General features: G+C 38.6%; 1 protein-coding gene across 3 annotated transcripts in view; it reads left to right on the forward strand.

Moving 5' to 3' along the window:
- LOC122563198 (TBC1 domain family member 22B) overlaps nt 1–26,733 on the forward strand; it is a 314,506-nt gene that overhangs the window by 198,446 nt on the left and 89,327 nt on the right. For all 3 annotated transcript variants that reach the window (XM_043716741.2, XM_043716742.2, XM_043716743.2), the window contains exons 9-10: nt 15,161–15,267; nt 23,603–23,678. In XM_043716741.2, the coding sequence (XP_043572676.1) occupies nt 15,161–15,267; nt 23,603–23,678 (183 nt within the window). The remainder of the gene's footprint in view (nt 1–15,160; nt 15,268–23,602; nt 23,679–26,733) is intronic.

A 26,733-nucleotide genomic window follows, 5' to 3' on the forward strand; every position in this document is an offset into this window, starting at 1 on the left:
GTAGATGTGAAAGTACACGTTAGAATTTCTCCCAACCTTTCCCCATGTTAAATCTTTCAGAGGTAGGACTTCCAGATTTGGGCCTTTGAAGCCATTTTTCTGCTGAGTGAAGGGTCCCCATCTTTATGAAAATTCAGGCTTGCGAGTTCTTGATTCTAATTTATCACTCTTTTATGGTATTGCTAAGATGAGAGAAGTTATATTTCATATGAACAATAACTTTTCAGATGGACAGTGCTGCTTCATATTTTAATTAAAATTCTTTTCAAGTTCAAATATACCTTTAGACGATATTTCATTAAGATAAAGTATAAGCCCCAATTCCTATGAAGGTCTCAATATAAAAGATAAAGGTGAATATTTTGTGGTTTGTAGAGTCATCAATATGTCTTTTGAGTCCGGCCTGATTTAAGGTGCAATACCATGTGGCAAATCATCTTTGCATCTTTAAACAAAATTAAATCAATGTGCATTTTGTCAATACAAGTATTTTTTCTTAGCTTAGAAAAGTTGAGAATGTACTGTAGTCACGGGCTGAAACTTCCAGTCAAAGTATGCATTTACTTCATGTTCTTTTAATTAAAAGTTGTGCCATTGAAATGTTGGCAAAATGCTGTGAAATAACTATTTCTAGTACTAAGTTACTTGCGATGCATATGGTTAATAGTAGGCTTTTATAACTGGATGCTGCTATAATATTTAACCCTTTATCTTTGTGTTGGTAAGCTCTTTGAGGAAAGACAGCATTGTTTTGAGCTATATCCAGAAGCGGCTACAAAATGTGATTTTGAAAAATTTTCTTCTAAACCTGAAAAACAAACATTGTTGACAGTGTGCTGCAGATACTTTTAAGTTGTGCTGCCACTCTACAACAATGTTTGTTTTTCAGGACATAAATATCTTTTGTGCCCTGAAAGGATGAAATAACTTTTGGAAAGGATTGTACAAGTGTCCTGAGATCATGATTTGATGCAGGAATAAAATCTTTTGAAACTGCTATTTTAAACCCCTATGATGTCTTACATTTGATTAAGAGAAAGAAAAGTTTGTGTTTGTATAGTAAAATAACAGCACAGATGCTGGTTCCCCTCACCAAGTCACTCTTTATTTAATAGTGCACGGTACACAGGCTGTGGCCAGCCAGCTCAGAGTCAGTACTCAAATGAGGACGTTCTAATCTTCTGGTTATATTGGTCAGCAAAGACTTTCCTATTTGAGGTTGTTAACCTGGACCAATCAAGAACCTGGAGGAGAAAGTGAGGACTGCAGATGCTGGAGATCAGAGCTGAAAATGTGTTGCTGGACAAGCGCAGCAGGTCAGGCAGCATCCAAGGAACAGGAGAATCGAAGTTTTGGGCATAAGCCCTTCCTCAGGATTCTCGTGTTCCTTGGATACTGCCTGACCTGCTACGCCAATCAAGAACCTGGTCAATGAGGCTCACCTGGTTCCAGTCACTACAATTATCTGTTATGAGATGGTAATACTGGACAAGTTGGATTCCAAAGTGAAATCAAGCTTGATTGACAAAATTTTATTTTTGCAATTTGATATAATGGTCAGTTATGAACATTATCATGTGAGGCTGTTAATGTACTTTTAATAAAAAAAAATTATTGCAAAGAACATGGTTATACACAATTAAAATATATATGATTATATACAGGTAAGGTCTTGACATCATCAACAAAATAGTTCAATGTTCTTTACCCAGTAATATATTTTACAAACCCTTGACTCCAACAAAGTGTCTTTCCTATCTTTACTTCAATATTTCTGATTGAACCGATGAGGTTGCAAGCATTTCCTTTCAGTGATTTTCTACACATGCACTGGATGTATTTCTCTGTTACTTTCTCACCCCACTCGATACATAGGCTAACTCACTGACTTCTCTTCACTGAATTTGAAAACAAGTTTACTTAAACGCTGATTTCTTCATCTGCTAAAACAGCTTAATAATTAATTTTAGCTCTCACCTACTGGGGAAAATATGTTTGATAGTGCTCTAAAACACTCAAAACTGCAGCGGGCATCATTGAGCATGAACTAGTGTGATTTGGCATGGGTTCTGGGCCCTGTTTGACTCAGAATGAGTGAAATTAATCACTTTTGTTGATATCTCATGTGTTAGGCTTCCTGCTGGTTTTTCAAGTACAGCAGGATTCATGATAATTTTAGTGCAAAGAAATAATAAATATTGTCTGTTTGCACGAGAATCAAAATTAAATAATAAAGTAGTTAAAAATGATTTAGCTGCAGACACAGCTCCCCAGGTGTAAGCAATAGTGTTTATCTAGTACTGTAAAGCATCTACTCTCTAAATCCAGGAAAAATGTGTGTGGCCCAGCACAAATGGTCATGTGTCCACTCAAAGGGCTGCACACAAGTGAACAAGCATTGATTTAATGAGTATAAAAGAAATATGAGAAAGGAAATTTCAGAAATAAGTTCAGTCAGTTCAAGCCATTAGCTGTTGGATTTTTTTGACAAAGAAATGCTTGTTGAAAAAGTTGATGATGTTCTCAAATAAGGATTGTCTTATATTATGATGAATTGTGAGAACAAATAAATATTCATGTTGTAATCTTAATTTTTTTTCAAGATGGAGTGGAATATAGAATTTATACCTTACGTTATGGAACTGGTTTTATTTTATATAAAGTGTGTTTTTTTGGGATTTAATTCTGTTAGTTTATTGCTAAATACCCAGGAATTAAAGATAACTAAGCAATCAGCTATGTTACACAAAAAAAATTAACCTTTTTTTTTAATCAGCCTATTCAGAGATGTTATTACACACACCCCAGGATCAGGTGGGACTTGAACCTAGGTTGCTCAGTTCAGGGGTAGTGACACAACCATTGCACTCCAAAAGCCCTCTAATCAGGTGTTATAAACTAACTAATTATATTCAATTGCATATAAAAGAGAGCCAGCCAGAAGGCAGCTGAGTGTTAATTGAAATAAAACCTGAGCTAAAAAATGTAAATATTTTAAATCAACCTGTTTGAACACAGTGTGACACACTTCCAGTGAAGTTTTTTGCAGCTTACCTAAGTACCTAAGAGTATTTAACTTGTCATGAAGAATGAATGCTACAATTTCAGTGATAGGGTTAGGCTCAGTACTACAAACTGAACCCACACCCTCCCACCACCACCACCACCACCATGCAATCACCCCTCTCTCTCTCTAGGATTTGGAAGAATACAAATTCAACTGGAAAACAAAACATTTATATTGCATGACAGGAAACTGACATGTGGACTCTGGTAGAAGTGTTCTAATGAAGAAAGTACTTATTAATGCTGATTAGCTCTTAATGGTCAGGGTTTGTTAAATTTTAAACTAGACCAGTTGGCTTTGGTTATGAGATTGCCCTGAGCAATGAAACAGTGAATGGCTTTCACCTATTTTGTTCAATTGAAACCAACACACATTGTGTGTACATATTCTTTCTGCCTGTAAAGCACAGTATCAATACATGTAAATCCAGTAAGGCAAGTGCACCAAACTGTGGTCCTGACTGATAATCCTAAATTGGTTGTGAGCATAATTTTTTGCACACTCAGGATTATCTGCTAATGTTTGTCCAGTGCAGAACCACATGTAATGTGAGACATTGTGTTGTGAGATTTGCAAACGTGAGCTAATTGGATACTGTCAGTACTTTGCTTATTGTGCACTTCAAAGGTGATATGTTGTTTGATATTATCTGCCAGTCTTTGGACATTTAGTTTAATGGCAACATCCTGTTAGCAGCAAGCACCACTGATGTTGCCATGACATACTAGCAGCATGAAACAGCCAACTTCACCTGTTGCTAAAACTTTTGAGATGACTTGTCCTTCAAGGGTAACCTGAGGTAGACTGGGCACTTTTCAGGACTTAGGGCCTTGCATGAGTTTGCATGATATACAATGAGAAATTATCTGATCAAGGTAGCACTTATACAGCAGGATGGTTTAATTGCAACCTGTTTCCGCATTGAGTTGGTATGGTGAACAAATTTATCAAGTTCTGTTTCTGGTAAAGTCAATGTTGTAGCCTGTGGACCTGTAGAAATCCAATGTATGTACTAACCTGTGAATATAAGTTTGCAATTGGTCGTATGAATTTTGACTTTCCCATTGAACTTCTGTTCTTGCGAAATGTCCTGATGATTGCAAACTGAAAAGCTTTGACAAAATGTGCCTTTTCTCAGCAGTGCTCAAGTTTTGTACAGCCAAATGATTAAGAGGATCTTACTGAAATGCATAATGTCCTAAGAGTAATTGACATGGGAGCTAATGAGAGGATGTTTCCCCTTCTGGGAGAGACCAAAACTTAGGGACACAGGTTTAGTAATCAGGGATCTCTCATTTAGACAGATGAGAATTTTTTTCTCTGAAGATTGTTTCTGGAATTCAGTTTCCAAGTGAGCAGTGGAGGCAGGGGCATTGAGTATTTTTTAAGGTTGAGTTAGATAAATTCTTAATTAAAAGGGAAGCCAAATAGTATAAGAGGCAGATAGGAAAGTGGAGTTGAAGACAGGATCAGATCAGCCTTGATTTTATCAAAAGGAGGAAGCACCCTCGAAGGGCGAAATAGTTACTACTGCTCCAAAATTGGATGTTAGTATGTATGTTTGATTCTGGTTTGGCTAATGTAGCAGTGGGGTCTACCTCTTTAACCTGTGAGGAGAAGGCAATGGCAAATGACAGCTGCCACAAAATGACAGCCATGACAATGTCTGAGGATAATCCTCCGAAATCAATGAGTCATGAACCTGCCTTCACACAGGGCATGCATATCATACCAGCAGTTGTGCTTCAGAAGTACCTCAGGGACTGGAAAGCACATTCGGATATTTTGATGATGTTAAAGGCACTCTTTCAATGCTAATTTATCTGTTTGTTTTCAAATGCATTAGAAGTGAGCCTTAAGTGTTAAATTGTATTTTGATGAAAACTCAAAACATAAAATAGCAAATTAGCAGTCTGCTTTGACAGTGCTCAACTTTCTTTGCAGTCAATGCAAAGGAGTATTCTCAGCATTCTAATGCAGAATGTTGATTCGCTATTGTCTGTTTTGGTGATGTTGTCGAAGACCAGTTTTATCCCGTTAGTTGTTTTTAAATTAACTTGCAACAATAAGTGGATGGTGCTAGTAGATTAGCATTGATTTTTCATCAGGATTACAAACCAGTTAAACAATCCTGTGCTGCTGTAGGTACTTTGTGAAAACATTTTGGCCACCTCAATTCATTTTCCATTGAGCATTGACTCTCATCCTGACATTTGCCATGAAAACGACACTTATTGGCAGTCTAATTCAAGTAAACCACAAGATGATTGATATTGATAATGTAAAAGAAGGTTTATGTTCAAAGTGGGATGGAGGCATATTATAAAGGGAGATTTGTTTTGACTTTCTGCCCTATTAGACCAGAGATTGTGTATTATCAACCCTGGACTCTTGAAATGAGAAATGATACATATTTTGCATTTAGACAATGAATGCAGTATTAATCTATTAAAGGGAATCACAATATGAATTAATTATGATATGGTATTCAAAGTTTGTGCAAAGACTACGCGACCACTAGGACTCATAACAGCACACAAACCAACAGCCACTCTCAGACAACAACTCAGCAGGACAAAGGACCCGATACCCAGCATGAGCAAAACCAATGTAGTGTACAAAATCCCATGCAAGGACTGCACAAAACACTACATAGAACAAACAGGAAGACAGCTAACGATCCGCATCCATGAACACCAACTAACCACAAAACGACACGACCAGCTATCCTTAGTATCCACACACACACAGGACAAGCAACATGAGTTTGACTGGGACAACACTACTATTAGAGGCCAAGCCAAACAGAGAACAGCCAGGGAATTCCTAGAGGCTTGGCACTCATCCACAGATTCAATCAATAAGCACATTGACCTGGACCCTATATACCGACCACTGCAGCGGACAGCTGGAACTGACAAACGGAAGCGGCAGATTCAAACTACTACAAATGCCGGAGGAAAGATCACAGAAGTGCTTCACAGGAGGTTCCCAAGCACTGAGGATGTCACCTAGGCAGGGGACGAAACGTCTGCACCAGAAATTCCCAGCTCGGTGAACAGAACCACAATATGATATGGTATCTTACTAGAAGCATCAGGGAACAGTATAAATGCTGTGGTCTGTTTTTTTTTGTAGTCAGAAATGATGCAGCTATTCCAATACACATCTTTCTTCAATGTTAACAGTAAAAGTCTAATGGTCACTGTAGCACAAACTTTATTTTTCTCAACACTAGTTGGAATTTGACAGCGGATGAAGAGGGTCTCTAGGAGCACAGCAGCAGTGTGGACACAAAGTAAGATAAGCAGCCAATTACATTGAAGCATTCTCATAGACAGAAAGCAGGAAGTAAAAACCACTAAGGTTCTTTCACATTTTTAAAAGAATACAAGTAGTGACATAAATTATTGAGACATAAATATGGGAATATGATATTTAGCTCGGGATAAATTTTGCATTAATGAAATACAGAGTACTTTTCTGTTGACACCATCAAAAAAAGTTTATTAACCTGAGCCATAATATCTGTTACTTTCCTCCGGTGCTCCCAGACCTGCTAAGTCATTCCAGCACTTCCTGTTTTTCTTTCAGATTTCCACTATTTGCAGTACTTTTGTTTTGATTCCAAAGCAATATACAAATATCCAAATTTCACAAACAACTGAGTAAATTATCATTTTTACTATAGTACTTCTGTTCTTCTCTTGAGTAAGGCACCTGTGGTCTGGAAAATATTTTTGAAGAAAATTATAGCTTACCTGACATAGTTAATTATTTGTGAAGGTAGTTGTATTCTTTGTGCATTTGAATCAGTAAACTTTTTAAGGCTTTAACATTAGGATTCATGCTCCCAAGGAAGAAGGCTTTGCCTCCGGTGACAGTCAATTTGTAGTACAATTCCTGAGCCATATGAATTTAACTATAATATGAAATGCACCATGTACCTTTTAGAAATGTTTTTTTTTTGTCATTTCAATTAGTGGACCAGTGATAAGTTAGCATTTTCCAAATTTCTGACATTTTTGAACTGAAGTTAGCAAATAAATAGTAGTTGAAAGCAGATGGTATATTCAATGTGTTTATTTACTTAGAGTCATAGAGATGTACTGCACGGAAACAGACCCTTCGGTCCAAATTGTCCATGCAAACCAGATATTCCCAACCCAATCTAGTCCCTTTTGCCAGCACTTGGCCCATATCTAAACCTTTCCTATCCATATACCCATCCAGATGCCTTTTAAATGTTGCAATTGTACCAGCCTCCACCACTACTTCTGGCAGCTCATTTCATACACGCACCACCCTCTGTGTGAAAACTGTTGCCTTTTAGGACCCTTTTATATCTTTCCCTTCTCACCCTAAACCTATGTCCTCTAATTCTGGACTCCCCCACCACAGGGAAAAGACATTATCTATTTATCCTATCCATGTCCCTCATGATTTTATAAACCTCTGAGGTTACCCCTCAGCTTTTGACACTGCAGGGAAAACAGCTCCAGCCTATTCAACCTCTCCCTATTAGCTCAAATCCTCCAACCCTGGCCACACCCTTGTAAATCTTTTCTGAGCCCTTTCAAGTTTCACAACATCCTTCCGACTGAAAGAGAGCAGATTTGCACGCAATATTCCAACAGTGGTCGAACCAAAGTCCTGTACAACCACAAAATGACTTCCCAACTCCTGTACTCAATACTCTGACCAATAAAGAAACACACACCAAACATCACCTTCACTATCCTATCTACCTGCAACTTGGCTCCAAGGTCTGTTTGTTCACTCGCTTGAACCTTACCATTAAGTGTATAAATCCTGCAAAGATTTGTTTTCCCAAAATGCAGCATCTCGCATTTATCTGAACTAAACTCCCTCTGCCACTTCTCAGCCCATTGGCCCATCTGATCAAGATCCTGTTGTAATCTGAGGTACCTTCTTCGCTGTCCACTACACCTCCAATTTTGGTGTCTTCTGCAAGCTTACTAACTATAACTCCTATGTACATATCTAAATCATGTATATGAATGATGAAAAGTAGTGGATCCAGCACCAATCCTTGTGGCATTCCACTGGTCACAGGCCTCCAGCCTGAAAAACAACCCTCCATCACCACCCTCTGTCTTCAACCTTGGAGCCATTTCTGTATCCAAATGGCTAGTTCTCCCTATTATTCCATGAGATCTAACCTTACTAACCATTGTGCCATGGGAAACTTTGTCAAACACCTTCCTGAAGTCCATATAGATCATGTCCACCACTCTGCCCTCATCAATCTTCTTTGTTACTTTTTCAAAAAACTCAGTCAAGTTTGTAAGACATGATTTTACATGCACAAAGCCATGTTGACTATCCCTAACCAGGCCTTGCCTTTCCAAATAAGTGTAAATCCTGTCCCTCAGGATTCCTTCCAACAACTTACCCACCACCGACGTCAGGCTCACTGGTCTATAGTTCCCTGTCTTTGCCTTACCATCTTTCTTAAATAATGGTATCATGTTAGTCAACCTTCAGTCTTCTGGCACCTCACCTGTGACTATCAATGGTACTAGTATCTCAGCAAGGGACCCAGCAATTGCTTCCCTCGTTTCCCACAAAGTTCTAGGGTACACCAGATCAGGTCCTGGGGATTTATCTACCTTTATGCATTTCAAGACATCCAGCACTTCCTCCTCTGAAATATGGGCATTTTTCAAGATATTACCATCTATTTCCCTACATTCTATATTTTCCATGACCTTCTCCACAGTTAACACTGATGCAAAATACTTGTTTAGTATCTCCCTCATCTCCTGTGGCTCCATACAAAGGCTGCCTTGCTGAGCTATGAGGAGCCCTATTTGCTCCCTAGTTACCCTTTTGTCCTTAATGTATTTGTGAAAAACCTTTGGATTCCCCTTAACCCTAGTTGCCAAATGTATCTCGTGTCCTCCAGACCTCCCCCTCATTGGGGATGAACGATCAGTCCTCAGCAAAGGGCTTGCCTTCATCCTCTCCATCCATGCATCAACAAATTCAATATGCGCTGTGAAGTTGGAAACTTCTTCCACCGCCTCCGGGCTTACTTTTTCAATCCACCTTCCGAGGACCCCTTCACCAGCCTCCAACATACCCCATCCACCTGGACATTCCATGCCGGTCTGTTACCCACCCTCGATCTCTTTATTTCCAACTGCCACCGAGACGTTAACTGCCTCAACCTGTCCACCCTCCTCTACCCCAATCTCTCACCCTCACAACGCACAGCCCTCCACTCCCTCTGCTCCAACCTCAATCTCACCATCAAACCAGCGGACAAAGGGGGCGCAGTGGTAGTTTGGCGCACTGCCCTCTACACTGCTGAAGCCAGGGCCAACTTGAAGACACGTCCTCCTGCCGCCCCCTCGACCATGACCCCACCCCCCCATCACCAAACCATCATCTCCCAGACCATACACAACCTCATCACTTCAGTGGTACATCCATCCACAGTTTCCAACCTCATAGTTTGGGAACCCCGCACCACCCGATTCTACCTCCTACCCAAGATCCACAAGCCTGACTACCCTGCTCCTGCCCCACCAAATTCATCTCCACCTACCTCAATAATGTCCTATCCTCCCGGTCAGGAACGTCCCACATACGTTTGGAACACCACTAACGCCCTCTACCTCCTCCAAGACTTCAGTTTTCCTGGTCCCCAACAGCTCATTTTCAACATGGACATCCAGTCCCTCTACACCTCCATCTGCCAGGGCCTCCAAGCCTTCCATTTCTTCCTCTCCGGACGTCCCCACCAATACCCTTCCATTGACACTCTTATTCGTTTGGCTGAACCGGTCCTCACCCTCAACAATTTACCCTTCGAATCCTCCCACTTCCTCCAGACGAAAGCCTTGGGCCCAACTATGCCTGCCTCTTTATCGGCTACATGGAACAGTCTATCTTCTGGAGTTACACTGGTACCACTCTCCACCTCTTCCTCCGCTACATTGATGACTGCATTGGCACCACCTCATACTCCGACGAGGAGGGTGAACAGTTCATCAACTCCACCAACACATTCCACCCTGACCTTAAATTCACCTGGACCAACAGTGACACCTCTTTCCACTTCCTGGACCTCTCCATCTCTACTAACAGTGACTGACTCAACACTGGCATTTTCTACAAACCCACCGACTCTCACAGCTATCTGGATTACACCTCCTCCCACCCTGCCTCCTGCAAAAATGCCGTCCCCTATTCCCAATTCCTCTGCCTCTGCCACATCTGCTCCCAGAAGGACCAGTTCCACCACAGAACACACCAGATGGCCTCCTCCTTTAAAAACCACAATTTCCACTCCCACGTGGTTGAAGATGCCCTCCAACGCATCTCATCCGCGTCCCGCACCTCTGCCCTCGAACCCCACCCCTCCAACCACAGGGAGGTCAGAACACCTTCCACTCCACCAACCTCTGTATGAATCGCATCATCTGCCGACATTTCCACCATTTACAATCTGACAGCACTACCAGAGATATATTTCCCTCCTCATCCCTGTTTGCTTTCCATAAAGACCGTTCCTTCTGCGACTACCTGGTCAGGTCCACACCCCCTAACAGCCCATCCTCTCCTATCGGCAACTTCCCCTGCCACCACAGAAATTGAAAAACATGTGCCCACACCTCCCCCCTCACCTCCATCCAAGGCCCCAAAGGAGCCTTCCACATCCATCAGAGTTTCATCTATATTTCCACGTATGTCATTTACTGTATCCATTGCTCTTGATGCAATCTCCTCTACAATGGGGAGACTGGACGCCTTTTCGCAGAGCAATTCAGAGAACATCTCTGGGGAACCCCACCGCCCCGTGGCTGAGCATTTCAACTCCCCCTCCCTCTCTGCCGAGGACACGCAGGTCCTGGGCCTCCTCCACTGGGCCTTCTATCAATTTTGGTTTAGAGCTGTGAATTGGAAACCGTGAGCTTAAGATGCCCTTTGGGCTCTGGGTAACAGCGTGAAATCAACCAAAACAAGCCGTTGTTTATTTTTGAGGCCAGGCCTGGAATTAATTATACAGTTGGTTCCTGATTAGAAGGTTCCACAGATGCGTCATCACTCATCAGGAACATGATGTTTAAATAAATAGGAAGTTGACTATTAATGAGGTCACTTGGTTCCAGCAAGTTTGGGAAAGACCTTATGCTCATGCAGATGGCAGAATTTGAATAGTAACTAAGATCTTATGTTAAAGGCAGTCAATCTGTCAGGGACTGGTCAGAGTTTGAATTGGGTTTGGAGTGTGTTTTCTGTTTTTTAAAAAAAGAATCTGTTCATGCTACCGCACAAAGATTTTAAAGCTCACTGCCTAACCTCCCATAAATAGCTCTTGGTAGCTCAGCAAATAGAAAGCTAAGTTGTAAGTATTATAGCTTTTGCCTGAGGGAACTGAAAAGGTGACCCTGATGGTCATCTTCAGAAAATCCAGCCTCTATGCTTGTGGAGCAACATGTTGTGAAAACCACTTAAATAATCTGACTGGTTTTGTTATTTGCATTTATTTATCCCTTAACTCTGTGTTTGTGTTTGTTTTTTATTTGAATGAGGCTGAAAACAAAGGTTTGGCATTTAAAACATAAACAAATTAGATTACTTTGTTTAATTTTATTCTGCTAAAGTTATTGGTATTGTTCATAAATTGCTAAGCCTTTTGTTTAAAATATAAACTGTTATCTGGAATTGATTATTTGCAGATTGTGGGATTGGTTATTCAGAAATCTGGTTAGGAACCATTGGGGTCAATTGTGATGGTCTTTGGAATTTTTCATTTTACTATGTCATGAAGAGAGGTAGAAATATTGATTTCGTTTGGCTGTCTCACTCCATTTCATACCAATACTTCTGCCTCAAACAAGGCCATTTGAATTATAGTATTCATACGATGCAGAAACAGGCCATTTAGCCCATCAATTCCAAATCAACCCTCCAAAGAGCATCACACCCAGCCCCCCCCACCTCCACCCCATCCACCCCATCCCTGTAACCCTGTATTTCCTATGGCTAATCTACCTAACCTCCACATTCTTGGACACTATGAGCAATTTAGCATGGCCAATCCACCTAACATGCTCACCTTTGAAGTGTGGGCGGAAATCAGAGAACCCAGACGAGAATAAGCAAATTCCACACATACAGTCGCCCGAGCGTCAATCAAACCTGGGTCCCTGGCACTCTGATGCAGCTGTGCTAACTATTGAGCCACTGTGCTGCGCGGTTTGATAGCTCCACATTCCAAACAACTAACTCAGGACTTGAAATTTAAACTTTATTTTTTCTCTCCACCAGCTGCTCCAGATCTGCTGAGTTTCTCAAACACATGTTTTTTTGTTTGCTTCAGATCTCAGGCATTCTTTATTCTATTTTATTATAACTGTGCAGAAGTACTCTGTCTGTAAAGCACTTCAGGACAATCTAAAGTCACAAAAGCCATTGTATTAGTGCAGGCTCTTTTTTTTCTATTGTTTCTGTTTTATTTTGGAACCTTGGTGTTAGCAAGTTAGCAATAGTGCTTGCATATAATATGGCAATGATGACACTTTCAAAGTAATTTATTAGTTGTGAAATGCTTTCAGGTTCTGAGAATGTTAAAGGTGCAGTATATAAAGTATATTTTCTTTTACTGCACATAGAAATAGGAGGGAATGTGAGATTCTTGACATTTCTTTTCCTTCCTGGGTTTCATTCATTCTGTTGCAATAAACTTCCATGAGGCTTTATAGCAAAAGAAGGAAATGAATATTAACTAAAATAAGAAAAGCAACAGGGATACTCTTTACCCAGTCTTCTACAATAGTAATGTAGGCCTGCTTTCCATTTGGAATACAATAAACTAGCGGTTTTTGTTTGCAAATGCAAGAGAACAGGTTGTAGGAAATGCACAAGTTTCTCTTCCTCTGATCTGTATTTTGTTCAAGATTAACTCAAAAAGGTGAAGTAAACATTGCTCACCTCTTTCAGTAAAAGGTGTGAACTCATTGCCGTTTGCTGTTGTTGATTTTGATTTGAAAAAGTTGTTCAAGTTATGTGCAATGGCATTTGTAGACAGCTGTCTTTCTTGTAGTTTATTTCTGCACCATTCTGATATCATTATTTTCCTGCAGTGCTGAACCGGTAACCGATTTTCCTGACTAGAAGGAAAGATAGCCCAACTGTTGCTGAGAGATAGTCCATTTATTGGCTCAGCATGAAATCAGCTTAAATTCCAAATCATTCCGTAATTATTTTGGTAGAGACATGATCTGGATATTTCATTTTATCTGCTTACACAATGCCTCTGCCATCACTAATCAAAATGTGTGGAGTTTCCTCTTGAACAAAATCTTTATATTGAGAGAGCTATGAGTGCTTACAATAAGAATTAAAGAACTGGAATAAATTTTAAAACTCATCAAAAGCAGAGACACTGAACTATTTCAAGTATACCAGGGGTTCAGTAGCAGAGGAAATGATGGTTATGTTCACACTGCATGGTTTTACAAATGCTGGGGTGGGACATGATGGTGAGAAAGAATAAGGCAGTGATGGAAACAGTATTTCTACTTAATATAACAACCAGTATTCATGGAAATATTCAGGTATGTCTGGCAGCATTTTGAGAGAGAAACAGTGTTGACGTTTCAGCTCAGTGACCTTTCATTAGAATTACTGCTGTTGATATCACTGTCAAAAGACCAAACTAATTTTCACGATCAAACCTGACCAACTTGTTGATGACTTGTAGCTATGAAATTTTATGTGCTGGAGATGTTGACTGCCACAGACTGGAATCCAGGCACCAGGCATTGATGGCTGAGGAAAGCTGAGGAAAGTTTACATGATCAAAATGTGTGCTATCTTCTTTGTTTGAATTGCCTTTAATTGTCTACTGGGAATGGCAAGACTGTCCTGTGAGGAGAGGTTGGTTTGACTGGGCCTGTATTCACTAGGGTTTAGAAGAATAAGAGTGGATTGGTTTGAAATATATAAGGTTCTAATGGGATTGGACAGAGTGGAAGCAGGGAGGATACTTCCCCATTTGGGGTGTTGAGAACCAGGGAACATATTATAAGGATCTGGGATAAACCATTCAGAACTGAGATGGGGAAACATTTCTTCACTCAAATGAACAGGTAGCATTCTCTACCACAGAAGGCTGTATAGGCCAAGGGTGTATAGGTTATATTTACTGAATATATTCAAGAAAAGAGAAATATGTAGCTATTAAAGACATCAAGGAGCATAGGGATAAAATAGGATGGTAGCATTAAACTGGAGGGTCAACCGTGTTCATATTGACTGGTGGAGCAGGCTCGAAGAGTCGAATGGCCTACCTCCTGCTCTTAGTTTCTATATTTTTGACCTCTTCCCTTTATTTTGCTTTAAACACTAGAGCAGTCAACATAAAAAAATCACAGCTGCAGGCTTAGCTTAGCCTGCCTGTGATGTTGACTTCTCCTCCCAGGAGTCTAATTTTCCCGAATTAAATTTGTATTTCACATGTAAAGTGAACTATTTCTCAGATGACAACTACAGCATCTTCAATTGCAAGTTGACTATATCTGAGCACCTGTGAAATGGACTGTTGTGTGCAGTCAATTGAAAGGACCTCCACTGGATGTGAATTTTATTGGACTCCACATGAATTAGTACTAATATCTTCTTGATATTAAGTAGTATATAATTATAGCTTTATCTGTCTGTTTTCTGTACCCTCTTGTATTCTTGTGTGTATATGTTTCTTCATTATGCCCCAGGTTGAATATTTCAATAAACCAAAATTTATTGCGTGTCATTTAAATATTGCACTTCACAAATGGAGGGTTTGGGGTACGCATCACCCACTGCCTTTTCTATTTCATTTCTATTTAAAAAGCAGTCCTGATTAATTTGAAGCTGTTTGGATGTTTTGCTTTTAGTGACATGCATTTTAATAAAATTGCTGCTTAACTGCACATGTACTTAATGTTTAGAGTGCTAAGTGATGTGAACCTATTAATTGCTTTACAGTACTTTGTGCTAATAGAAGTATGTTTATGAAAAGCTAAATATAAGTTGAGCAGGAGGAAACTAATTTACTTTTTTGTTTTATCATTGCAGAGGAAGATGTGGAAAATTTTGATGTAACAAACCTGTCGGAGACAGTACAGCGGAATATAGAAGCTGATAGTTTCTGGTGTATGAGCAAACTATTGGATGGCATACAGGTAAAATTTATTAAACTGAGAAACTGACTGTTTCTGACTAATTTTTGTTGTCCATTTTTTTCTCCTGCACACTCTCATTGACATTTGCTAAGGTAAACATCCACTGGTATTAATACCAGTTCAGTACCTTGTCATGACGTGCCTTTACCTTTGAAGTGAGATATTTAGTGCATAAGGCTGTTTGCCAAATAGAAGTGTTGCATTCAAGCCTGATCTTAGACTATCTGATACCCAGCAGAAGCAATAATTGGCTAGAAATTGATGGAATGTTTCGATAATATGATCTCATCCTTCTACAGTTTTTGGGACATGCAAATCCTATTGCCATTTTCAGTTTTAAATTGGTTGACTCAGATGCAGAAAACCGTTTGACTTAACTTTTCTGCCAGGCTTTTATTTCTCCCATGTCACAACCACTTAATTGTAGTTTGTCAAGTTCCTCAGTGTGTCATGGAAAGGTATAGAACAATTGAAAGGTTTATATGGAAGTGACAGGAGTCACTTAAAACATTTTCAAAGATGCGAAATAATTTATTTGGGTGTTCACAAAAGCAGTAGCTGCTTAGCACTTAGGGTGGATTTTCCAGAAAATGGGCGCACTGTTTATAATAAGGAAGGAAGAAATGTTTGACACAAAAAGGATTTTAGTTGTTGTAACCACACAGGACAGTACAGAATAGGTCATTATTGAAGTGCATTGGCAATCGGTTTTATCTTGTTAGACAGTGCAAGAGAATGATTATTAGGGTGGGCAGTGATTAATACTGAGGCCATTGTTCATCACATGTATTTAGTTTAAATGGAAAGTAGATGCAATGTAGTCCAAAATTGGCAACAATGAATTGAATTGGACATTATTTATGTATGCCTGCAACTGCAAGTTGTTTTATCACAATATTTACAGGGACCATTGTATCAATGCTGGTACCTGCTTGTTACCAAGCATGAGATACCTGAAATCCAAATAGAAATGACAGAAATGCCGTTTGGTAATATTAGGGTAAACAAAATTTACAGAGGCTGTTATAAAGGTGTGTTATAAAGGTCTTTATAGGCATTGACAAGCTTAGTCATGAGAAAATGTTTGTCATGGCCCAGAAAATAACAGCAAGAAATAGCAAGTTCAGAAGAGAGAAAATTAATGTACAGATCAGTTACAACTAATTTATTCAAAGGGGATGAATGCTTTGAATGGACTCCCAGAGAGTCAACTGATTCTGAATGCGTTAGTGACAGTGAGAAGGAATCAGACAGCTTAAAAAAAATCACTTGAGTGATTCTAATACAGACCAAACGGCCAGAAATTGTCATTTATTTTGTCTCAAAGTACCTGTAATCACTATGTTTTGTTCAAAACAGCTTTTTGTCAGCCTTAGACCATCCCTTCAGTTCTGCTTGTTTAGTTTGCAATAAAACAATCACTAGATCTGTGTCTTGCAAACCTTTGTAATATCGCTATAAAATCACTTTTCAAAACTTTAGAGTGCCTGCTTTTTTAATGTTTTGCATTACCACAATCCATTGGCATCAAAGATTTATCTGGTGTTTCTTTCCTTGATTATATATTTTCTGTTTGGTAAATTTGATTTGCAGCTAAAGTCTTTAAACAGTTGTTACTTTGTGTTCTGCTGCTTCTCAAAAATGTGACAAGGATTTTGTTGAACTGTTGCTAAGCTATATAAAGAGAAATATTTTTTCTTTATTATGTGTATGGAGGAACTTGCCCATGAGAGTAATTCAAAACCAAGACAAAATATACAAATATATTAAAAATCGTAGGAATAACACAATACGTTCAGATGATCCAGCCTGATTTCCACCATTCATGTACATCATATTTGATTATACCTGATCTAGCTGAATGTATATTAACTCCATCTACCCACTTTTGATCTGTAACCCTTAAACCTATGCCCTACTAAAATCTATGCACTGCAATTTTGGCATTCTCAATTGACCTATTCAAGAGTTTTTGGGAGGAGAGAAATCCAGATTTCCATCTTCACTTTGTGTGATTAATTGCTTTCTAACATCACCCTTGAATATTCTTGTTCTGTTTTGAAGGCTCTACCCCAGCAAATTTCAGGATTCGAGCACCAGAAGAATTTCTCACTATCCACCTTTAATCATCTCAAAAGTTTTAGTTAAATTCTCTCTGGTTAATACTGAAGCAAATACAAGCCTAGTCTAATTAAGATGCCTCCATAGTTTAACCTTTTTGGTTCCAGTATCACTCTGGTAAATTGAAGGCATTCCTGTGACACAAGGATTTGTTTGAACTTCTTATAGACTAGGCCTGACCCCCTCAAAACATTTCAATAAAGTAGCCCGAACCCTAACTTTTCTAGTTGTTTAAACAGGTGTACAGTGGATATTCGAGGAGTGACGCAGCTGGCCCAACCACTTAGTTTAAAACAAAACAGAATTTTTTTGCAAGATTTGCGAATGAAACGCAAACAAAAGTGAACAGAATAGAGAATAACTTAACCTATCCTTCAGATTATCCCAATAGAATGAAGCTGTTCCAGTGACTTGCAATAATCCCAATAACCACCCATTGGCAAAAAAGGAAAAACCAAAGACTGGTTCTTAAAAAAAAGATTTCAACGAGAGAGATGGCATAAATACAGCATGAAACACCTTCCTCCGTGTAGCTGTTTCTTTGACCAGCAGACTCAAACTGATTGATTGCTTTGAACAGCCAGACTGCTAAAATCCAAACCAAACCAAACCAAACCAAACCAGAGAAAGGCTGAGCTTGGAGAACTACTCACACCCTTTTCATTGTACAAGTGTTTTTATTTGAAAGCCTTTCTTTCAGAGGCAGTGTCTGTTAGCTATGGCCCTAAAGCCCATACAAACTAGACCTCCCAGAGTCTCTGTGTTTATGACCCATCTGAAAACAAAACCAAGGACAACATAACCTTATTGGCAGCATCATCACAAACAACGTCTAACCATGACTTTAACTTGCACTCCTTTGTATTCTTACCTTTAGTTGAGATCATGTTTCATTTGAAATTTGATTTTTGCTTGTATTTTGTGGTTGGATCCTTAACTTATTGTACTCTTCCACATTTTCTAGCTTCTTTGTATTTAGAGAATATTCTGATCCATTTTGATTCTTGTCCAGAGGAAAGAAACTCATATTTCCTTACATAGAGTTCCAGCTGACAGAGGTTTGCTCATTCACATTATCCTTTGTTCTTTTTCAACTTTTTACTCCTGTCCACATTACATATTGTTACATCTCACTTTTCCTTCATCTAAATCATTCATAAATATTACAAAAAACTGGAGCACTCTGTACTGATCCCTAGGCAATTCCAGTCATCACTTCTGGTCAATTGGAATGCAAATCCATTATTCCTATCTCTGTTTCCTATCTTCTAACTAACTCCATACGCGTTTCAATAGATATTTTTCAATTCCACGTGTTCTTATTTTTAAATCCGTTATGTGGGACAGAATTTTGCTTTTGTTTGAGACTAAGTGGACACAAGCCTAAATGGTGAGGTACTTCCACTTGGATGCTTCAGTTTCCTCACACAATTATGTTCTTCTGAACTTACGTATAATTGGATAGACCCCAAATTTTATGGACAGGATGATCTGAAACCTGCTGGAACCTTCTGGCTTCATATTTAAAAGATGGTCAGGCAATTTGTTCTCTCAGGAGCATCACTCACTGTTTATCAGTTCTAACTTCCCCTGGAGATGTCAGAAACAAGGCAGAAAGAGGTGTCATGCTTTAGCAACAGTTCTTTTGGAGGCTCCCTGAAGCCCTCCAGGAGAGAAGATAAGTTATTTTCCTCATGGATTGCAGCAAGAGACTATCTGGACTGATGAAGGTAACCTCAACCTGCAGAGGTCAGCACTCATGGCTGGCTCGAAGGAAACCTTGCTGCTATACTCCTTGAGAATAAAAGATCTTTGCTCTGCCAGGGCACGGACCACTGTTCACTCAATGCTTTATGCCACTATGCATGAGAGTTGTGATTGTAAAGTTGCCTCTGAAGATGAGTGCTCATATAGGAATTTAGATGCCAGGCATCAGATGACTCATGAAATCAATACCTGTCAGCTACTAATGAAGCACTACTTGTACCACAGTGTTTCTGGCTCTCTCACATCTGCTCAGTGAAGGTAATTCCTGATTTGACGAAGTCTTAGAAAGTCATCAGCAATTTAATACTCTGTGATGGAAGCTGTCAGAAGTCTTGAAGATTTATGCATGTATTAATATCCTTACTTTCTCATTAACACCTCCGTTTTACCTGTTCTAAATCTGCTAAACTTCTCTCATTTTTTCATTTCTCATGTATCTCTGACACTTTTTCTAAATCGTCTGTGAAGTCTGATGCAAAATAAGCCTTTAACAAGCTTGCTGAGTGCTGAATTTCAGCAACATTCACAACTAAATTCATGTTTAAGGAGCATTCTTCACTGCCATGCTACTCTTTACATAGTTGTAAAATTCAATTATGTAGTCCTTGACTTTCATTGAAAATCATCTTATTCTGTCATTTCTGCTCAGAGTTTTTACTATAGTTTTAGCATCCCTTTACAGTTCTTTACATCTGTTCTGTTCTGCAGGACCTTCACTGTTCCTTCCATGTTATGCTATCTCTACTTCAAAGTTTGAAAAAAGGCCAAAATTCAGACAATACTTTTTCAACTAAAATTCAAAGAGTAATTTTACATTTTAATACAATCCCCCTACAGACTGATTAATCTATTAAAAGAGATATAGACCTTACTGCTGTTTCGCTCATAAATTTCACAACCCGATGCTGCTCTGCATTTCTGCTGGTACCCCCCAAAACCTACCTGCCTTGCTTTAGGCTTAAATGGAACTTGTAGTGGGTGGAGAAGAATCCAGTCATCCTGGTCCATGTAGGTACCAATCACATAGTCAGGACATGGAAAGAAGTTCTGCATAAGCAGGACCAAGAGCCAGATACCAAGTTTAAAAAATGAGCTTCGGATAATTTTGGATTTTTATCTGAACCACAAACAATTTAGCAAAGACCGTATAAGATTAGGGAAGGCAGTGGTGTGATGGAAATGTCACTATGGAGAAATCCAGAACACCAAGCTAATCTTCTGGAAACACAAATTCAAATCGCACCATGGCAGATGGTGAAATTTGAATTCAATAAAAATAAGTTTAGAATTGAAAAAGTGGCCTAATGGTGACTATGTGATTAAAAATTTAAAAAATTCACCTAATATCCTTTTGAACAAAATCTGCCATCCTTACCTGTGCGGCTCATATATGGTACCAGATGTACATGGATGTGGTTAATTGTTTCTTGTCCTATGTACAATTAGGAATGGTCAATAAATGCTACTTAACCAGTGATGTGCACATCCATGAGAGAGTTTTAGAACGTATGGAGATGAACATGTGGCTCAAAGACTATCTGGGAGAAGTAGGTTCCAGTTCTTGCAGCACCAGCAGCATAACTGGAAGAAGTGAGACTTATACCATTGGTCCAGTTTACAGTTGTATATGTAAAGAGATTGGCTTATTCTATTTTATCTTATCTTTTGCATGAATAATATTTGTTTTATTGTTGAAACCAAATCGGCAGCATCAGTTTCAGTAATAAACGATCTTGTTAAACTAAAAAAATCCCAAAACAAGTCTGATCTATCCAGTCATTTTTCAATCTGGGGGCTGACCTGTCCAGAAATGTCATCAACTGGGATCATAGCAATAATTATAATGTGATGCAATCTGTCCAAAATGAAGTTTATAATCATCCTCCACAATTGTATCATCCTTTTGCAGCAGCTGCTAGATAATACTCTAATTGTTAGCAAGACTGTTATCTGTAGAGGCTATGCTTCTTGACTCCTTGAATACATAATGTCTAGATCCTGTGAATTGTGAGTTCATCACTTTACCAAAGACAAATGTTTTGTCATCTTCATGTCCAAACACAGCTTTGTTTTTTTTCATTGAAGACTTGATTAACCATCACAGTATTTTTGCTCTAAAGGACATTGATATTGATAAAATGTCACAGTTCTGCATTTTCAAATGGGAGGACGAGTATCTTTAATGATGGTAATGTTTTATGATTCCCTGAATCAAAAGCAGGGTTTTTTTTTCTATCACTTTTTTTTGTCTGCTTTGACAAGTGTTTCTAAATAACAGGTTACAACCACTATCTGACACAACTGAATGAATCAGCAACTAAGATATTCCTGGTCATTATACTCATTTAAGTTTAAAATAAAATCACACAACACCAGGTTAAAGTCCAACAGTTTCTAAATAAACCTGTTGGACTGTAACCTAATGTTGTGTCATTTTTAACTTTGTCCACCCTAGTCCAACTCCGGCTCCTCCAAATCATTATACTCATTGTCAGCTATCAGCTCAATCTTGTATTTTCCTTTGATTTAGAAATTTGTTAATGGTAACCCTCTTCATAAAATGTTTCAGCAATTCTGTGTCTGTATAACACCCCTGAAACTAGGCCAACTGATTTTGAGTTTCAGTAATCATGGAATCTTTCATTCTCTGAGTCACTGCGGAATTTCCAATATGTCCTGAAAATGGTTTGTTTCCCCCAAAACCTTTTGAGACCAGTCATTTGCCCCAAAAGAGAGTCATTACCACAGAGTTGAACACACATCAAAACTAAATGCCTATTCACCTGTGTGATTTATGCACAATCCAATAATTGACGCAAACTCAGGAATTTCCAGAAAGAATATAAAATTTCTTTGGTCATTTACGTTAACTCTCAGAATCGATGATATATTCTTCCACGGAAGTCTTGTCAACTTTTTAAATTATTCAAATATGGACCGTGCCTCATAGCTTCCAACAAGCTACCTTTTTTTGAAATTTTTTTCCATGAAATGTGTTAGAATTTTTAGTATCTACATCCCATTCCAAGAGTACTTTGTTTCTAATCTTAGTCCCTCCTGGTCATGACAAAACCAAAACTGTAACTTGCTTGAAGTGACCCAATTCCATATCTCCACCTCGCTCTTCCATTACTCATACAGCTCTAATTCTGACTGGTGTGTGATCATAGTTTATAATCCTGCAGCATGTCGCAGTTATTTCACTTTAAAAGCCAGCAGGACCTTTGCTTTTGTCGTAAACAGAGATTGCCTTCTGCTATCTTTATTTTCCGCCCTGTAGAGATCAAAAATACTATGCTACCATGTGTAATAGACAGCTATTTAGAAGTTGAATTACACAGCTGAAGACTTCCCATGATTTACAACAGTTCCATTGAACTACAGTTTAGTACAAATACCAAGTTCTCCCCCTCCCTCTCCAGAGCCCAATCCCTAATTGGTCAAAAAATCCAGCTCTCAAGTACAACTCCACTGAACAGCACGACTGTCATGTTTCTCTGAAGCAGTCTTGGTTTACCATGAAGCGAATGTGCAGGGACTATTGTGACACAACGGTCATATCCCTATCTCTGCGCCAGGAATCCTGGTTCAAGTCCCACCTGTTCCAGAGGTTGTGATAATAATTCTGAGCAGTTTGTCTCAGCAAATATCAAGAAGGCACCTAGCATTTCTGAAATTGTCACGGAATTATTTCATTTTGTTGCCTTGTTTGGTGGATAACACAAAACATTAGTTATTCCTTCTTTCAAAATATGAAACGTATCACTTAATTCTTTATAAGTTTTAGTCTCCTTTCCCCATGGTAACCAAAAAAAAAGCTCCTCTTCCTGGCACAGTTTAGTAAAATCTCACCATCGCTCTATTCAGGATATTCCATTTCACCATAACTGAAAGGAAACATTATAAGAGCCGACCATTTTATAAAGTCTTGCAATTTTAGCAATATTTCTATGATTTCAAGATGTAATTTGGTTATCGTACTTGGGACTAAAGAGATCTAAAAATGTTGGGGAAACCAAGCACAGGCTATTGAGTTGGATGATCAGCCATGATCATACTAAATGGCAGAGCATTCTCAAAGGAGTGATTTCCATGTTTCTGTGAAACCTCTGACACTTTACTTGAATGACTTATTGTTTGTATTGGTACAAAAAATGCGATGGTAGTTTTTAAAAACAAACTTATTTAATTTGTTCCTTTACATTTTACCAGAACAATCTAAGGTCCTCCGTGATGACACAATGACCAAATCAGAAAATAAGGGATGTTAAAACAAGGTATTATGTGTTAAATGAGGAGAGAGGAAATTTAAAACAAATCAGTGTTAAAAGTAGAAAACATGAGAAGGGGGAGACTAAATACACCCTGTATTACAACTTTTTTTGAGTTAAGAATGATTAATACCATTGCACTATTTAATCAATTTTTATTTCTTGTTTCTCTAAAGGATAATTACACTTTTGCACAACCAGGGATTCAGAAGAAAGTCAAAGCACTTGAAGAACTCATTAGCCGAATTGATGGTAATTCTGGATGTTATCTATTTCAATAATGGATAATCTGAGTGGCAGTATTGTTTACACCTCTGCCAAGTTATTATTGTTGAGTGTAAAATAAATTTAATTTGGCTAAAATGAGTGACTCCGTTTTCAAATTTAGCATTTTCAATTATTTTATGCAGTTCAATGGCATGACATCTTGATCTAGATAATAAAATGTAAAGAAAGAGAAATTTCTGATCACATCAGGTCTTTTCAAAGACAGAAATTGAATTTTTCCAGTAATTTGTCATACAAAGTCAGCTTTTTAAATATTTACTACTTTTAAGCTGAAATATATTTCTTCTGCTCAGGATACCTAAAATGTTGTAGAAAGAGATCAATTATTATTTCTAAACAGAATAACTTAGATATTATGTATAATCATGAAATATTCTCATGTAGAGACAAAGATGTACAACACAGAAACAGATCTTTCAGTCCAACTCCATGCCAAACAGATATCCGAAACTAATCTAGCCTCATTTGCCAGCACTTAGCCCATATCCCTCTAAACCTTTACTAATCATGTGCCCATCCAGCTGCCTTTTAAATGTTGTATACTACCAGCCTCCTTGACTTACTCTGGCAGTTCATTCCATGCACGTACTACCCTCTGTATAAAAAAGTTGCCCCTTAGGTTCCTTTTAAATTTTCCCCTGTCACCTTAAACCTATGCCTTCTAGTTCTGGACTCCCCCACCCCAGGGAAAAGACCTGGTCTATTTACCCTTACCCTGTTCATGCCCCTCATGATTTTATAAACTTCTATAAGGTCACTTCTCGACCTCCAATGCTCTAGGGAAAACAGCCCCAGTCTTTCAGCCTCTCCCTATAGGTCAAGCCCTCCAACCCTGGCAACATCCTTGTAAATCTTTTCTGAACCCTTTCAAGTTTCACAACATCCTTCCAATAGGCAGGAGAACAGAACTGCACACAGTGTTCTAAAAGTGGCCTAACCGATGTCCTGTACAGCCACAACATGATCTCCTAACTTCTATACGCCATGTTCTGACCAATAAAGGAAAGCATACCAAATGCCTTCTTCGCTGTCCTATCTATCTGTGACTCCATTTTCAAGGAACTGTGAACCTGCGCTCCAAGTTCTCTTTATTCCACGACACTCCCAAGGGGCTTACCATTAAGTTTATAAATCCTGCTCTGATTTGCCTTTCCAAAATGTAGCACCTTACATTTATCCAAATTCAACTGCATCTGCTTTTCCTTGACCCATTGGCCCATGTGATCAAGATTCTGTTTTACTCTGAGGTAACCTTTTTTGCTGCCCACTTCACCTCCAATTTTGGTGTTATCTGCAAACTTAATTTGGGTTGAAGCTTTTGTTTTTTCATTTGTTTAAGGAGCTGTCAATCCTTTTCTCAGTTACTTTAAACTTGGGTAGCAGCAAAGAGACATTCAAAACAATATTGAATGGTCAGCAAATTATTTGAAACAATTAGATGTTTCCTTTACTGGCACGATCAGTGAAAATATCTTGAGACCAGATTTGGCTTACCAATAAAGTTGCATGTGCACCGATCATAGAATCATAAACTCCTTACAATGTAGAAGCCGTGTATTCAGCCCATTAGGTCCACACCGGTCCTCCGACGAGCATCCCAGTCTGAACCCAGCTCCCTACCATGTCTATTTACCTTGCATATCTCACGGCTAATGAACCTAGCCTGCACATGCTTGGACACTGTGGGTAATTTAGTATGACCAATCCACCTGACCTGCACATCTTTGGACTGTGTGAGGAAACCAGAGCACCCAGAGGAAACCCACGTAGACAGGAAGAATGTGCAAATTCCACACAGGCAGTTGCTCGAGGCTGGAATTTAACGTAGTCAGTGTGGACTCGATGGGCCAAATGGCCTGCTTCCACACTATTGAGATTTTATGATTCAATGACTATGAATAAATTAAAACCTTCCATAATCCTCTTTAGTAAGTCACATTACAGTGAAGGATGGACTGCAATTAAGTAACATTCCCTCCTGTAATTTCTGTAATTACCGTTCCCATTTTAAATGGACCAATTTAGGTTCTCAAGAGATATGAAGTTTTGCATGCTGAATTAGGGTCAGGAAATTGCAAAGTTTTGAATGAGATGCTTCAAACTTGTTTCCAAGATACAGATAATTGTGACAGATTAAACCTCTGTGCTTACAGTAAATTAGTTTTGTAATTTTAATTGCAACGTTGAAGTTTTACTTAATGCTCATCTAATATTCCTTGTTAGTGTTGAGTCACTTACTCTGCTTGTATTTCTTTAAAGCACTCAAACCCCATAGTTTTGACTTAGTCTGCTATTTTTGTTTTCACAACGATACAAATGAAAGCATTAAGTAATAAATAAATAGCTCCTAGAAGTTCAGTATAGTCTACTCGCATGGATAAAATTGAATCGATCAAAATTGACCCTGAAATTTTCCATCATGGAACAAATGTTTTATAAATAACAAGTTGCGTAGCATATGTGATGCATTGTGGAGATGTCCTTCATAAGGAATTATTGTATTGTTGAATAATATAAATAAGTCTAGCTGGGATCCATTTAATCATATTCTGCTGCTGGGCAGTTACACGAGTGCGAACTAAATTTCACAGTTAAGAACCACAGAATAATTTGCTGAGTTTCTCTTATGAGTGAAATATATCTTTGTATTCAACATGATCTGCATTTTATTTTGGATGCCCTCTGTTGTGTGTTTTCCTTTGTTGTGAGGTTGAAGGTATGTCTGTCCCTTTCAGAGAGATTGAATGCTGTTCTGAACTGAGAGATTAAAAGCACCTGTGTATAAGACTTAGTCTCAGAGTGTGCTGGAAAATTGAAAATGTGTAACATTTGGCTCTGAAATTAATAGCTGAGTTTTGGTTACTGTTTTGACAACAATTAGAATTTAACCAATCAGGTTAAATTATGTCCCTCGATACCAAAAACCCAGTTGAGTTTGAATTTATTATTTTGCCAACATCAAACCAATGAGATGATCTGATGTTGGGGAGGATATAAGAATGCAGACATTTTGAAAATT

Source organism: Chiloscyllium plagiosum, unplaced genomic scaffold (genome assembly GCF_037043375.1).
Source record: "Chiloscyllium plagiosum isolate Xiang-an unplaced genomic scaffold, Cpla_swu_hap1 HiC_scaffold_26, whole genome shotgun sequence".
Classification (NCBI taxonomy): Eukaryota; Metazoa; Chordata; class Chondrichthyes; order Orectolobiformes; family Hemiscylliidae; genus Chiloscyllium; species Chiloscyllium plagiosum.